Raw genomic sequence first — 17,601 nt, 5'->3', positions numbered from 1 at the left:
CTCTTCTGAAATGGTGTCAGAAAGTGTTAACTATGGCATTGATGATTTCAGATTGTGGTAAATACTGTTACGGATAAGCTTACAATTTAATCCTGAGACAAAGTGGACATGTTGCTTATTATGTTCTTGAATATTATTATACACTAATACAACCAGACTTGGGTTAATACCTTTTTGCGCCCTAGACAATACTTTTGAATTACACATTTTGTAACACATTTCTTACTATCAATTTCTAGTTGTGTCGTTAAAGTTTATAATTGTATGATTGCTCAAAATTTGCCTGTAAACTTCTAATAGACAATGGTCCTCATTTTGATCTCTACAGTTAAGTTATCATTGTCAATTATGGATAATAATATATTCAATCTGAAGTTGTCTCGTTCGGAAAAGCATACTTCGCCGGAGGATTTTATTATGTGCCTTCTCAACCACACCGATTGTTGCATTACAAAGTGAATCTGCTCTCATGCCATTAGGTCTAATACAACAGTTGCTAACAGATAGACTCGTATACAAAAACATCACTGAAAAAAATCATCCGGTCTACAACAGTATTAGTTTCTCAAACTACTTTTTCTACATTCACCATACAGGCCACGCACAAAATCTCCACTATATATAAACTCATTCAACAACATAGTGCACAATATTCCCAATAATATTATCTCTATTGACAATAATACAATTTAATGGGATTTCGATCTTCCCCTGTTTATTACTGATAACATAGTTAAATGTGTATCCACCTTAGACAATGAAAAACAAAGTAAAATAGATACTAATACAGTATATTTGAACCAATTAGTAAATGAAAAGCCCTAAATTTTGATCATTGTTTACAAATATAATTTACAGACCATCAAAGACTGATACAGGTGTTGGTTTTGCCTTAAATGCAACATGGGAGTTGATGAAGCAATAGACCATATAATTATTGACTATCCCCAATACGATTATGCCAGAAAGCATATCATCCAAATCAAACAAAAATTCCATAATAATATACCTTTAGTAACAGAAATTTTAGTTATAAAGAACTTAAATTATTATTGAGAAATTTGCAATCTTTTAAACACAATACAAAAAAAAACGCATACAAAATAAATACGTAATCGTATCATGGGATTCTTCATCCGTGGTCCTCCTCTTCGTATTAGGAATGCCATATTGACACATGACGAGAAGATCTCTTCAATTAACATTATTCCCTCTCCCAATACCATTAGCTTCTTTGTTTTTCCCCACTGGACTAATAATACTCTAAAACGTACATGCTCGTATCTAATAAAGTCAATAAATACAACAAATAGGCATCCATAAATAAAAGAAAAAAAACAACACACATTTGGGCTAAATGATCACTTCATAGCCTTAAAAAAAGTTACTCATTCTACTGTTTACTTTACTTACTAGTCAAAATAACAATAGTCACGAACGAAAACTAACCTTAATAAGTTAAGTGTCCTAATGGTATTTTAGTTCTCACTCATAAATAGTAAAATAACAAAACGAATTTTACTTAACAGGAAGAAAATAATGGATGTGTTTGAGTCTTTAAATCATTTTAAAAATTACACTTTAATTGTTGTAAGTATAACTTACTTTAAGGTTAATTTGAACTATAACTAACTCATCTGCACCAACTCTACACATATTTTGATATTCTAAACACAATTTTTTCTATAAGTAACTTCTATTAAATAATAAAAGATAGTTAAATTTTGAAATATCCACAAAATAACACTAAAAGATGTTTCAATGTTTCTCTCTCGATTTCAATATGTTTGTTGTTGCGTTTTCTTTATCATTAAAAAAAAATTTTCCCTGTCGCCTTTCTTAATTTTTCAGGTAGATTTTAATAAGGCTGCACTCGTTATTTGATTGCTACTAACGAATGGTTTGATTGTTTTTATTCGAAGGATAATTTGATATTACAATTTATTTATCAGTATATGATTTAAACTTATTACTAGTTGTAGTAATTTTAATTTAAACAATAAGAAGTAACTAATATTTTGAGAATTTGAAAATGGCGATAAATATGAGGAAAATAGGGTAGGGTACGATAAGCGGACCCTGTTTTTTATATCAAAATTGGCAAACGATATTACTTAATCATAACCATCGGTATAATCAATCGATACTGATTAATTATTTTGAATTATTAACTTAAATATTCTATATCAACAGCTGTAAACACTTTAAAATAATACACGTAGGGTAATATTTAAATTTTACATAAGTAATTTTAATTATTAAAAATGGCAGTCAATTTTAGAAAACTACATGGCATTGCTTTGAAAGATGATAAGACAAATAAAATATATTCTTTTTGTGGCTTCAACATGTTAGACTCGTACTGAAAACCCCATTAGGGTAGGGTCCAATAAGCGGACCCGGTTTTTTTATATCGAAGAATATAATCATCGATACCTAATATTCGCATATCGAATCATAGACTATCAATCGATATAAAAATAATAACAATCATATGTTTAAATTAAAATGTGAATTTAATTATAACAAATAATAAATGAACATAACCAAAATCAGGGAAACTCATAACTTTAACTAAATGAAACAGAACGAAAACGTTTTTACTAAAGTTGTGTCCACCATTACCTTCTTTTTTTGCATCTGAAGACTACCATGTTAGCTCCTCTGACAGTTACATTTGTTACCTTTCCACAAATATCACATAATGGATTCTTAGGTACTAACCCAACATCCTGAAGCCATAAAAAACATATTTTATCGTCTTTTAAAGCAATTTCGTGAAGCTTCCTAAGATTGACGGCCATTTTAATACACAATGTTACGTGAAATTTAAAATATTACCTTGTATTATTTGAAAGTGTTTACAGCTGTTCATATAGATTATTTAAGTTGTTAAAAATAATTCATCAGTATCGATTGATTATATCGATGGTTATGATTAAGTAATATCGTTTGCCAATTTCGATATAAAAAACCGGGTCCGCTTATTGGACCGTACCCCCCCATTATGTGAAATTTGTGGGAAAAAAACAACTGTAACTGTGAGAGGTCGTCTTCAGTTTTCCTAATTTTTGTTATAATAATTTGTTTGATCACTATAAATATTAAATTCATATTTAAATTTAAAGCATATTTGATTGTTATTGAGGACTATAGATACTTTTATATCGATTGATAGTCTAGGATTTGAGATGTGAATATTAGGTATCGAAGACTACATTCTTCGATACAAAAAACCGGGTCCGCTTATCGTACCCTACCCGGAAAATATGTTAGATATTTCTCACAAGTGTTGAGATTTGTTTAAGTGGCTTCAACATGTGGGTTTGGCTCCTGGTAACACATGAGGAGAATTCTTTCCTCCATATCCCCATATCACAAAAAGCAGTTACTCATTGATATCAAGCTGGGAAAGTTATAAATATTGTAAGGTTTCTTTGATATCCAAGTCTAGGCCATAGTTGGTTTGTAATATTATTGTAAAATTTGTGTATTTAAAATTGTAATGTATTAGATTTTTGTTGTTACAGTGATGTATTATAACTCTTATTTTGTACGATTTTTACATACATCGAAGTTGGATAATATATCGAATTGTTCCATAATAGCAATCGAATAACAAGTGAAGGCCACTTATTAAAGTCTTTCCAATTTTTTATTTGATTAGTTGTTATGGTTTTTTTTTATTATTCATGACATTAGGTAATTGTTTAAAACCGTTTCCATTAATTTGAAACATGTGACTTTAACAGTATTTTATATATGCTGATATCGATTGATAGTTCTTTTATTCAATATAAAAGTTTCGATTATTGTAAAAGTGATATTAAAACCAGGTTCGCTTATCTACTCTGTCCCCTTTATGCATGTCTATTGCATTATAAAATTCACAAAACTTTTGTTAAAAATTCAGCTTTTATTGTAGAAGATGTTCAATGCCATAAAATATAATAAAAAGGTGCTACCAAACTATATTAGATTCCAATCAGCTTTGTAGGAATATTTTTTGTAGTGAAATAGTTGGTACTTTTGAAATTTGTATTAGTAACATGGTTTTGCTTTGACATAAAATGCTCAGAATAATTAAAAATAATTCAAAATTGATAATGTGAAATTAGGCTGACTGCAAACATTTTGACATTATAAGCCTATCTAGGGTTACCTTAAGGTACCTAAACCAAAATACAGACGCACCTAGAATGGTGAAAACTGGGGAAGGGGTGTGGAATGGGCTACCCCTCAGTTATGAGGGATCCGGGGTCCACCTGAAAAATTGTAAGAGCTGAAATCTTTATTGAAGACTTTACGCATTCTAAATGCAATTATGCTCTCTTATTTAGCCTAAAAGTGTCCGTTTATTGCTTGAAACAAAATGGAATGAGAATAAAAGTTGTTGCACAACAAAATTATTGTGACCTGGTATTTTTATTTACATTCCAAAGTGTTGACTTTAATATTAAAGAATTTCACTTTTACCACTACTTAAACTTGTGAGGATGAAGAGCAGTGAATCAATTGGTACTTGCATATTAACAACACCCATGCAAAAATGTAATGGCTATCAAGTGCAGACAGTCTAAACCTAAATTTTTGACAACAAAATATAAAATAAAACACTTTAACATCAGAACACTATGAAGTCTTTATCTATTACTTGTTTTTAGGCTATACATACATCATAATATTATAAATATAAAAAGTTAAAGATAACCTTACCAAGTGCTCACGTGATCTGAGCTTGAATTTGGGTACTATCTCGAGGGATGTTTTCTTATTTCGCCTGAAGTGCGGAGGCACCACCTAAGCCCACACTGATGGCCAAGGGCATTTCTGATCAGTATTTTCCCGACCGTGAAATCACATCCCAGATTGGCCAACTTCTCCGACGTCAGATCACATTGTAAAATTTAGGACGTGATCTAAGATTGGGAAAGTACCGATCGAAAATGTTTCTAGCCATCAGTGCTGGCTTCAAATTCTGTGTATAAAATTTTTGCTGCAGTGACGTTAATACGTAAGTACCTGCATTTAGTAGTGTGCTGGACTAATCATAGTTTTCCGAGGATACAATTTTTTTAGAAACATCTTGTTATCTTTTATTTCTTCATACAAATCAGCACAGGAAAGGTTACAATTAACTTTAATAGAAAGCATAGACTGAACTTTGTGTACTTAAAAGTCTATTTCTTCCTAACTTTCACGCACGCTTCAACAGTCAAAAAAATTCTTTCCACTGAAAAAAACTGGAAGAGAAGAGCAAACCCAGGTACTTTTAAAAATGTTACAAGAAGATTCACCCTACTTCAACCCACAGTGAGACACCTAAAAAAATGTCACTACACTGGCTTTCTGCTGGAGAAACCAGATGGGGATCTTTTGTAATCTAGATGTCTTGATATTGAAGCGATAAAACAGTATTTCAACAAGTACCTATGGAAGTCTGTTCTCATCTAATGCTGTGTAAACTGTTTGACATAAGTTACTGTTTCCGAAATACATAATTCGTAGGATGTATGAAAATGTCTAGATCAACAAAAAGATTTTAAACTGAATCTATAACTTTCAAATTGTATCCTTCTTTACTCATTTTTTTTTTTTTGTAAATTAAGGTTATGTCTGCATATCTCTTTGCATTACCTATATTTGCATTAATTCTGTATTTTTGTATGGGAATAGACCTTGGAATAATTCCAATTTCAATTTAATTATTTTTAGTGTTCAATAAGACGTGTACTTTTATTTTATGTTGTAGCCTGCTATATCTGTATCTAATGTGGGCCAGTTGGCTGTGGACTTACTGATACACTCATCAGGAGCTGAGAAAGTCAGTAATCTCTGGCATGAGGCATTTATTCCACTTGTTGGTGCTCATCCATACAAAGATGATTCTACAGAGCTGTGTACTGAATTTGAAGGTATATTGGCAATAAATGACAATGTCAATGTTATATAAAATCAGATTTATTAGCATCAGCCAATAAGATGAAGAGGCTGAGAAAAAAATACTTAATCTGTCCCTGTGTCTCGTTGAGTCATGTTCATTTGACTATTTTCTACTTTCTGATAGTTGATTTTAAGTGTGTCAAGTAAAATAAAAAAATGTAACCTATGAAAAATGTATCATTTGGTGTTTCAAATCTTTACACGATCTTCCCATTTCAACATATATCAAATTAATACCAATTAGATGTAAAATTTGATAACTAACATTAAAGTCTTTTGGTTCACACAATGTCTTAAAAATTGCTTACACAACTAATTAACTTCTTGAAATATTTCGATCTTACTGTGAAGAGTGTTATCGATTAATAATCTGCATAATAAGACTAATAATAAGTTAATCAGCAGATGTTAAACTGAACCATCTTCGGTTAGTTTCAGTTTAACATCTGTTGGCTGAAGATGATTCTCCATAGTGTGGCCAGAATATTTCAAGAAGTTCATTGTCTAAGCAAGGTTTTGACGCAGTGTAAACTGTCTAGGTTATGTGTAAAACCTACCACAAAGCGTAAAAATCTAACCATAAAATTTTATGTTGTTTTAAAAACTCATTTCGGTATTATATAGAACAGAACCAAACATGTACTATTCAAAATCCTAAAATGGCCATGAAAAAGCAAATAATTTTTTATATAATTAAAAAATTCCATATATTAGTATATAGTATTAGTATATGATTTATTATTAACTCTTTGAGAAAGAAGCAACTTTATATAAGTCGCTTCCGAACATGTGCGAGAAAGATGAGGAGGTTTATTTATAGTTGTCAATATTTGTGTGAGAGTTTCAAAGCAGACAGTTTTAAATCTTTGAAAACATTTATTTCTGTTGTTATAAAATATTTATCCATACAAAAATTAAATATTTATCCATTATATAAATTTATTGAACTCTAAAAGTTCCAACTCCTTTGACAGCAGAAGAAATAAAACCTTCCATTTATCTGGATACACACTATTTGTTAAAGAAAAATTATAGATATCACATAACACATGACTGTTTTATCTCCTCATAGATTATTTGTAAGAATTGAATTACAATTTTATCATTGCCAGTTTAATTTGACGAAATATTCATGAAAGCTTTATACTCAGTGTCAGAATCAATATAATTAAATTTTAAACTATTATTTACACGATTAGGATCACCAAAACTTTTATAATGTTCATTAAGGTCTGGGTTTGTTCTAGTATTGATACCACAAAAAATAGGCATTTAAATAATCTAAAGACACTACAGGATCAATCAAATTTTTTGACACTTTGCCAGCTCCCTGACTCTTAAAGACTTTTCACACATCTTTATTAGATTTTTCATTTTGAAACAAATATGCAAAATGTTGATTCCTACTATCTCTAACACTATTCTTTTCATTCCATTTCGCAAAACTCTGCAGTTTTACCATACAGCATTATTTTTAGGACTTACATACTACTTATAAAGTCTATCTCTTTCCTTCATCATGTTTTTAATTTCATCATTAATCCAAGGACAAGCGATTTTCTTCTTGGAGATTGTTCTCTCAGGTGTATACTTATTCTATAATTGTCATAGTCTATCATTTAATATTTCAACCTTGTCATTAACACAATTACTTATACAAATATTGTCCCAACATATATTAACACATTAATTTTTTAGTCTATCCTTCTCTACATTTTTAAAGTCTTGGATCAATATTTTTTCTTTATCTCTGGCAAGTTTGGTTTTCAGGTTTAACTCTACATATAACAAATCATAATAGGATGACCCTGAAACAGGAGTTTGGCCAAATTCTCTTACCCTATCTGTGTTATTAAAAATAATTAAATCTAACAAAGAATCGGATTTGGCCTATGATATGTAGGATTTAAAAGGAGTATACATAAATTTAAACTGTTTACAAATTTCAAAAACTGGGTCTTATCAGCAAACACGCTGTTATCACTAATGTCGGTTTTAAAATCTCCTATTAAAACCAAATTATCATAAACAGGTATCAGATTTTCCATTACATCAAAAATTCGGCTATATGACCCACTTTTTGTGGTCGGTACACAGCACACAATAGCAATTACCATTTTAAAAAACTTTCAAAACAACATGTTTTGGTTTTTTACAATATACTACATCAGATATATACAAATAATTTTATAATTAAATTCCTTTCTAGTATAAATCGCGAGGCCTCCCCCTTCTTTATCCTCTCTCCTCTCTATTACGTATTAAATTGTAATTATCAATCATAAACAACACATATGAGACAGCTGGCTTTAAAAATGTTTCTGTTACTACTATTATATAAAAATATTCGTTATCAAAAAGACTTGGAAAAGTTTCTCTATGTACAATGACATTTTCTGCATTAACATTAATGATTCTTAAGTAATTATTTGACCCTAAAGATTTATTAACAAATATTTGATCCAGCTAGCTCTTATCATATATTGTTTGATTATCTATTATTTATGATTTGAAATATAAACTTCATACAGTACTACAATATGCTTATATAATGGTCATCCGTTCACTTAGATAAGCAAAATACACTTTTAATAGATATTTTTTCTTAAATCTAAAAGATTTTATATTACAAATATATTTAACTTCTTTACACACAGTAATAATATTTTTATGCTCGCAATCAGCGTAAGGTGACTTGGTTCCCACGCTAATTTATTGAGATCCTCAGGATAATTCACAATAATGTATCGATACCCTTGAGTTTTCTGCATAAAAATGCATTCCTCAGCTCTTCCTTATCAGCACAGTGGGATGCCACTTATTTCCACCTTTCTGTTTAGCAAACTGAGCTAATGAGTTGATCTTCATATTTAACTCATTATCGGTTTTTGAAAATTAACGTTCTTCTAATGAAGAACATACATTTTATCCACAATGGAATTAATACGCTTTGCTGCTTTATCAATCTTTTTGGTTTTTTCGTATATTCATTTCTAGTACTTAAGTAAGGGCGAGGGAGTGGGAGAAAGAGAGAGGATTAAGAATTTTAATGAATTAGGAAGTTGAGTTGATATAATTGTATTATATTTAATTTTTAATATTTTCTTTTTCAGTTTATCAGCTGACCCAGCATAAAGTCCTATTTCTTCAGTTTCGTTCTCCTCTGTGGGTGGTAAGTTGTACAACATAAGACTTGATTAATGCTTGTAGTTTTTGATAATTTAAATTAATTAAATCTTACATTAGACTTCTTAGTGTAATTGTGTGATTAATTAAACACATTGTATCTCAAAAGCTGGCTAAGATGAATGGTCAACTCCAAGAACATGTCTGTTGTTAATCAATATCAAAATTGTAATGGAAGATAATAGTTTGATGTTCCATAACAACAGTGCACTCTGGCTGCATAACAACAGGTTCCATGAAACATCCAACAGTTTCATCACTAAAAAGGTTTGCATATCTAAACTCAGTCATGGTAATTTTAAAATCTCAGTTTTTGCATTCTATTCTGTCAAATTGGTCTATGACAAATTTTCCAAGATCTCCTGGGGACAGTAAATGTTTCCCAGCATCCCTTAATTATGTGATGGTGTTTTGTAGAACATTATAGCTCTACAAAAGGGTCTCTCTTATTATTTCAAGTAATTAAAACACTTTTAGGAGCACAATAGATAAATGTTCCTTAGCATCTCAGGAGCAAATAATAGTCATCATTTCAATTCTCAATCCCTAAAAATGTGTTCTGTCCAGAACAAGCAGTGGGCTCTAAGACATACTTGTATTATATTTCACGTGTAACTTCTATAGTGGCATCACTCAAGACCCAAATGTTAAAAACGTTCCCTTTACTGAGATAAGTCATGACCATTGGGAAAACTCCCTGGAAACAACTCTTGTCTGGCTCCTTTACAATAGGTATTATCCAATTTCTAACAGAAGGTATCATCGTAAAAATGTTTCTAACACCAAAATGTGTTTCTATTATCACTTAAGTAAGGAATGAAAATACCATTTCTGGCTGCAACAAGTTATAAGTGACTTGCAAAATGGGACATTCTGTTTTGTATCATGGGTCCGCCATGTACAATAGGCCTCTTAGAGGAGTGTCATCTATTTGATATGAACAGTGCAAATTTTTTTTCCCCAGCATTTTGGAGAATAAATCCTTTTCTCCAATCTAATCTGAAGTTGTCCAATAATCAAGTTTTAACTTTCCTGTTTTAATAAACTCTTTATATTTAATTCCCTAACATAGTTTGTCTATTGTATAATTTTAATTTCAAGTTAGTACAAATTCTTGATTTTTGATAGATGGCAGTATTTGAACATGTTCAGTTATTTATACTTATCATGTACTGTTTTATAAATCTTTAAAACTTTAATTTCAATGGTACAAGCTCAATTATTATTTTATTACCCCATTAAAATTATAAAAGTTACGACCATTATAATTTTAACCCCCATATTCAATGTTGATTAAAATAATTTTTGCAGCAGTGATTAAAATTTACAACACCATACAACTTTTAATTTGAAATTATTTCAAATTTCTCTGGATATTTTTGTAATTTATTGATGATCAATTATTTTTTTTTAATTGTTCTAAATGTTCCTTATTTATAAAATGTATTCAATGTTTTATCTTCCTATTGAATTAAATATAAATTTGCCTCATTCATTTCAAAATTAGTGTTGTTAGTGCCTATTAAATTTGTTTCGGTCTTGATAATAATTTACTAAATAGCTCAAAAACGTAAATGCAATGTTCTTAAATAAGACACTGTGTTCATTATTTACAAGTTCTTTAAATATATTAAAACTGTTCCCCTCAAAATTTATTACAACAAAACTTTACTAAATTCCCATTATTTTCTACTTAATTCATATCAAGATACTAGAATGGTTATAATAAAGGCTAGTACAAAATCTGTTATTTTGTCAACTTTGAAATCTTATTAACTAAAATCTATTGAACAATGATGTTCAGTTATGTGATAAACATTTACTATATCTCTGTTAGGTTTATTCAAATTATTAAAATTTACTACAATTTCAGAACTATGTTAAATGTACTATAAGTTTGTCAAGAGCATTAAAAAAAAACTCCAAGTCTTCTTAGAACTTTTATCACAAAGTTCAACTATTTTAAAGGTGCAATCTAGAGCGCAAATAAATTATTATAAGTATAACTGATAATTTGGACTCTCAGCTTGGCCCACAAGGTCAGTATTATAGGTCTTGTGAAGTATTTTCTGTTGTCGCAATGAATGTTTGAACATTAGTATGAATTATGTACTGTATTTTTCAGAGCAAGGAAGAGGAGTTTTTAAACCATTTAGTGAAATGGTTTGAACAGCTAGAAGCGGATAAAGTCATAATATTGTCCAGTTTGTATGACTATGAGCGCAATGACAATCAGATTGTAGAGCCCCATGTCCGTTGTTGCGTGTGTCCCCTCACTCAGTCGTTATACCAATCAGTTTTCAGGTAATGAAATTTATTCCTTATTAACCTTTTATTTTCAAAAAAATTGTCATGTAATTTTGTTTACTTAGGAGTTATTTAAGTTAATTATTGTTTTTTTTTTTAATACAGGATCATGGTAGATTTAGTTTAAGTCCCAGGTTATAGTAAAGTATATGAGATGAACTGCATTGTAGAGGTCCGGGGATTATATGACCATTGCTCGATTTGAGGTGGAACACACTGAAACAATGTTCCAGCACTTATTTCTGTAAAATTTAGTACTTTTGGTTTGCATAGGAAACTTTCCCCTGTACCTGAGAAATGTATAGTGTTTTGAGACCTTGTATTTTCCCAATTTTCCAGATCACGAACTCCCAGTCCCATTTCTTCTGAGATGTATTTCATAAACCCACAAGAAAGATGGAGTTGTTAATTGGGTTTCCCCAATATTTTGTCAACGATTTCAAATTTATTTGTAACAATGGAAGCGCAAGGAATAGGATTGTCTATGCAACGGATTCCATGTCATAGGAAAGTAATATTTAATAAATACTTCAATTTTACCACATGTGGAATTCCCTTCCAGACTGCATTAAAGAAGTGCAAGAAGACTGCATTAAAGTTGGGTTCAATTCAGCACTGAAAACCTTTTCTTAGATTTAATGTTATAATTTTATTTAAATTGCTTAAAACATTAGCGAAATCTACATTTATTTATTTGTTGACTATGCTTAAGCTTTAGCAGTCGATACAAGGTTAAATATAAGAAAGTGCCATATGGCCCAATTTCGCCTCTGTACTCATGTACAAATAAAGAATTATTCATTCATAAACCCCAGGCGCACAGGAAGTTATTGTACAAACACCTCTGGTTCTAGTTATCGAGCACTATATGTAACTGGATAAAATGTAGAAAGATGTGTAAAAAATTTCATATCATTTGAAAAACAAATTTTAACTGTCAATGTATCGTCCTCCGTCTGACTGGAGATTGTTATAACATGGAAGTGGAGTGGTTGTGTGGTTGACACATAAGTACTAGATATAGTGCACAATGTTCACTCTTTCACAGAACTTTTCTTGGTATTTTGACACATTTATTTAATTGTAAGATTTTTTGATAGTACTCTATGCAGAATAACAGTATAGATGAAGGAAACAGGATTTTTCCGGACATTTGCCATCGTTCAGTGAAACAAGAAATAAGTAACCTTCAAACAAAGAGTATAGATGAACTGCTTTTCTCACAAAATTCAGATTCAATAACATCTAGTTTTAACAATATATCTTTATAAACATAATATTTCTCCACATCTCTATAGTGAACAAAAGAGTGTCGGTAAACAATAGATTTTGATTGCTATTTTAAATGTAGGTTAACACGTTGACTGCAGCTGACACTATAGTGCGTGTTGGCTAATGGAAGTACTAAACATCACTTAGTATAGAGCCACAGTTAGTTTCATATTCTTTTCAGTGTAATATATCCATCTCAGTAAGGTACATATCAGTAATGGATATATTTTAATGTATCCAGTATTTATTATAGTGTGAGGTGAAGTCTTCTATAAATATTTCATGGAATGGTGGCATCAGTAAAGATAACTTCCGTAAATCAGGCACGGTCAGGACTTGAGGCATCAAATATGCCTGATTATTGGATATAAATCAAAGAAATAATAATAAATAAACAAGTGATTATAGTAAAACACGTTTTTATTATTTAAATATAAACTTCGGGTAGTCCTCGTTATATGTGGATCTATAAGAACTATTTTTTTAACGGTCTAGTTACAGTGTGAAGTCTACACATCACAACAATTGGGCTGAACACAGTCAAGGTCGAGGGCATGTTCATCACAGTTCATCTCAGTCCAGTACTATACTCCACTGCCAGCCTCTTTAGACACTGCTTGCTTACTTATGGCAGTTGTTTAGAGTCGTTCTTCTATCGGAAACTTGTGCTGAGCACATTAACTGTGAAATTGCCCTACCATTACTAGACTCAATTGAATTGATTCGAAAATATAAAAGCGCAACTCATTACACAGACTGACAGCCGACGGTCATAGTTAGTCATGTGAATCTAGATCACCCAAAGTCAATAAGACAATAAGATTTTTTTGCATTTACAAATATTCCTTTTCCTAAAGGCATGCCGGATTTCCAAAGGTGCTGAATTGTATTCATCTCCTTTGGAATATTAGTCATATATATTATTCCAAATATGATGTATAGTATTAACTCTATTAACTCAATGACAGAGCTATACAATCAAGAAGCACAACTCCGCAACTGAACATAACTGCATTATATTTTGGTTTGGCTGCCTGTTGGACAGTTTCTTATCTTCAATTGCAATCATCCTTTTGCTAATATTTTCAGAAACTTGTTCCTTGTTTTCATCAGTTATGGTCCAGCTGCGAAACTACCTCTGTCATACTAAAGTTTATATTTTAAACTGTCATACCTGTAGAGCTTGCTTATAAACATTCTAATATGTACATTCAAGTTAAGATTAAAAATGTGTCTTAAAATGTATGTCTATTCCGTTTTGTTTGGTGGTATCACATTTCAAGAAATTTTATTCATCATGAGATAGCAGTGAAGCTATCATCTGCAGCTGTCAGTGTTTTACGCAAAAACCAGTTCTGTCACTATGTCATGTAATTCTACGATACTCACACAATATTCTATATCTAGAAAAGAATAGTATCTAATGGTGTGAATAGTAAATATAGTAATGAATGCTGTTTCATGTGACTAGTTTATTTAATATTCATCTTACATTCTATTTTCTAAACAATCTTTTCATGAATTATGTATTGTTTTATAAGAAACTACTTAGATTTGACATGACTTATTAGATTAATGAACGCTTTTGTTTTATAGGTCATTAAACTGTAGATACATGGAAGTAAAAGATGATGCAGATAAGACAGGTATTATGTCTCCATCCATGTACTTGCCAGGAGCAGGATTCACACAGAATCTTCATCTCAAGTGGTTTGTCATCTGTTTCTCATATCTATAAATAAGGTTTAAACCAGGAATTTTTGCCCTGCAACTGTTTATCAGAAATTGAAGTTTTTTGTGGTAATTTTATAAAATTAAAATCAGTTCATTATTTATAAAGTGTAACAAAATAAATTGATCTTTCTAAACATTTACAATTATGTGATAATTTGAGTTTTGGTGGTTACAGATTTTGCGTATTTTGAGGTGGCTTTGGAAAAAAAACATTTTATAGTATTCAAACAACTATACAAAGCAATGGTTGTAATAAAGCAACCCGCACGAAAATAGTTCGATGGTGGCTAGTGTGCCTTAATCCCCTCTCTATACACTGTTGCCAGTTTTACAATTACTGATCTCAACGTCTGTTGCAATACTATAAACAAACATCATCAGCTCTTCCTGTAAACAAATACAAGTACATTTGATTTCATTTATCTGTTTCATAGCCAAGTCAACATTTTAATTTACCATCACCATGTCACACCAGCTTAAATGTCATCAGACTATTTTTTGTGCAGTATATATTAGTTGCCTTGCACATTACATTCATGTTGTTTTCTTCATAAATTCATCTGTCATGATTGCCTACTTACATTATGTTATATTGTGTCTTAACACAAAACTTTAATCCACAGAAGTTACTGTTATACTGATAATTTTTGTGAATATTTATATCTAATCCAAGTCTTCTACAGTTTGAAGTATTGTCAGCTCCAGTTATTTTGAATTATATTAGGACACTATACGTAAAAAATGGCAATATGGTTCCAAACTTAATAGTGTGTAATCTAATTTTTTTTTCAGCATTGAAAGGAAAATTCCCTGTGTATCATTTATGAAATTCTGTTCTGATGGAGATAACACTCCTGAAGCTCTCGATCTAGCAAGATTGGTAGATGGGTGGCTCAATGTAGTACCGGTAAGTAGTTATTTTTTTTTGTTTATTTATAAAAAGTGATTGATTGATACAGGAGCATGCTAAACTTGTTAAAGATTTAAAATGAGGAGTTATTTAACTTAACTGTCAATAAATACAATCAAATTATGTATAACAAGTTATAAAACATTGTCTATAAATATTATATACATTTAATCATGACAATTTTGACTCATCACTTGCAACGGCTGCATTGAAACAATGGGAGGCGAGACGAGTCGCATGACTGTCAGTGTGCCATTCAGTTTCTACCAATCATAATAGCCTTCTGCCAGAGAACATACACCTGCCTACATGGCTATTTTGTGACAGCAGGCAATTTACAATAAAAGAGCAGTTAGCAGTTATAAAACATTGTTGCGTTTAAATGACGACTGAAATCTTTTTAATCAATGAAATTTTTCCATTAACTTAAAAAACATGTGGATGTGTCCCAACTCCAGGCAACAGATGGAGACTTTACTTCACATAGAAGATGCAGTATTTCAGTGTGGAGTTCCTGAGTACTAGTGTTAACACTGGCTATGTCCTGGACAACACTTTATACAAAGACTATGATTAGATAAATTTTTCATAAACAGTGAAGAAATCAATTATACTACGCTATAGCGGCAAACATGGTTCAACAATGCTGTCTTAGACTGCAGTCATGTTGAGATAAATAACTACAAGATTTTGATGATGAGTAAAGTTTAGAACACACCAGCTGAAGTCAGAGCTATGTCTTTTTTGACACCTAAGCCTTTAGACCAATGGCTTAAAGGTGACTTCCGAACCACCACAATGGCTGGGCAAGCTTGCTGCTTGAAAAAACAGGATTGTTCAGCTGTCACCCATCCAAGCTGATTCGGTTATTTTACAATAACCACTGTACCCGCTACACTGTGTCATTGATGAATAGATAATAGTAAGAGATACTCCAGCATCAATTTGCAGACTACATGTGACGCCAATTGTATTTTATGAGTGTAAGTGCTGAGTGGCCTTACAGCATCAATGATGCCAGAATATGAAGACAAAGTAACATATGAGGAGTATTTTATCATTTTGATGGAAATACTTGCTTGTTAGGTGTCACAAGATGAAGTATTTTACCACGGTTGATAACACACCTTCGAATGCTGCTGAAAGACATTTCAACCTGACTCATGGTTGAGAAAAAATAATAATATAGAGAACTTTTGGGCAATTAAAGCCCAATCTTGGGCAGTATGACAATCTTATCAAACAGAATAAATGTAAGTCAAGCACAGTGCTGATGAAAAGTACAGTGTATTGCAGACAGTGCACAATCTTTAGCCCAGATCCAAAGTTCGACATCTTGGACCATGCCCACCATCTCCCCAACTACTAATTCCTGTTTATGATTTGGTGTATGTTTATGTACTTATTGCATCCACTACTTTCTCCTTTACAGATATTTTAAAGTACCTAGTACGTTTCATGACACTCAATAAAAAAAATGTGTGTTGTTTTATATGTATACATAACAAATTATCATAGTAGTAATTTTAGCATATGAATGATTTCAGTAAATTTGGAATAAAAGACTTTTGTATTTATTTTAACAGGTTCCAAGTGGGAAGGAGGAGACAAAGACATTTTCTCAACCTCCTTCATGGAAATACATATTTGGGGGACCTTCTCCTCGAGAGTTATATCCTTGAATGGATAAGTAGAATATATTAGTTTATTACATTGTGACTATTTGATATCAATAAAATATTATGTTTACAAACCACAGTGATTTATTTATGAGATATTTGTTTTCAATTCTACTATGTGTAATACATAATCTATGTAATTTTCAGTGACACCATGATTGTCTCTAGACAGAGTTAATTTTTGTAGAATCACAAAAACTCCATACCACTCTTACCATGGGTGTATTATAAAGAAATTGGGGGAGCTCAAGCCCCCTGAAATTGTGAAAGACGTACATTAAAATTGTACCCTGTAGTTTGTTTTAAGGTAAAGGTCTTAAATTCAACAACTTCATTTGGAAAGATTGCTGAGCCCGTTTTTAGACAGTATTTCATACGTCCTAAACCACCCTATGTGTGAGCCCCCTTCGAAATCTTTATACACTACTGACTCCTATGTACTACAAATTTCTATTGTATAATAAACAATTTAAAAAACTGGAACCATTTTGTATCAATAGCAAGATGTTTGAGAGTTGATTGTGTTTTAAATTGTTAACCACTCAACGGATTAACCTGACTGTACTTGTT

The 17,601-nt window shown here is 31.2% G+C and overlaps 1 protein-coding gene across 1 annotated transcript; it reads left to right on the top strand.

Annotated features, from left to right (window-relative positions):
- The first annotated feature begins 1,367 nt into the window (after nt 1-1,367).
- Nucleotides 1,368-17,105, top strand: LOC124362146 (proteasome assembly chaperone 2-like). Its single transcript, XM_046816377.1, has 7 exons — nt 1,368-1,590; nt 5,753-5,915; nt 9,057-9,115; nt 11,255-11,433; nt 14,305-14,418; nt 15,235-15,349; nt 16,939-17,105. Exons 1-7 carry the CDS (start codon nt 1,540-1,542, stop codon nt 17,032-17,034), a joined length of 777 nt encoding a protein of 258 aa, XP_046672333.1. The 5' UTR covers nt 1,368-1,539; the 3' UTR covers nt 17,035-17,105.
- Nucleotides 17,106-17,601: the final 496 nt, after the last annotated feature.

The sequence above is a fragment of the Homalodisca vitripennis genome, chromosome 5 (genome assembly GCF_021130785.1).
Source record: "Homalodisca vitripennis isolate AUS2020 chromosome 5, UT_GWSS_2.1, whole genome shotgun sequence".
NCBI classification, from domain to species: domain Eukaryota; kingdom Metazoa; phylum Arthropoda; class Insecta; order Hemiptera; family Cicadellidae; genus Homalodisca; species Homalodisca vitripennis.
This window is presented reverse-complemented; position numbering and strand designations above follow the sequence as displayed.

What these genes read in the sequence shown, in the direction of transcription:
- LOC124362146 (XM_046816377.1), top strand. Translation starts at nt 1,540, where the DNA reads ATGGATGTGTTTGAGTCTTTAAATCATTTTAAAAATTACACTTTAATT. An exon ending in AAAATTACACTTTAATTGTT is followed by an intron (nt 1,591 to 5,752) that starts GTAAGTATAACT and finishes TTTATGTTGTAG; the next exon opens with CCTGCTATATCTGTATCTAA. An exon ending in GGTGGCTCAATGTAGTACCG is followed by an intron (nt 15,350 to 16,938) that starts GTAAGTAGTTAT and finishes TTATTTTAACAG; the next exon opens with GTTCCAAGTGGGAAGGAGGA.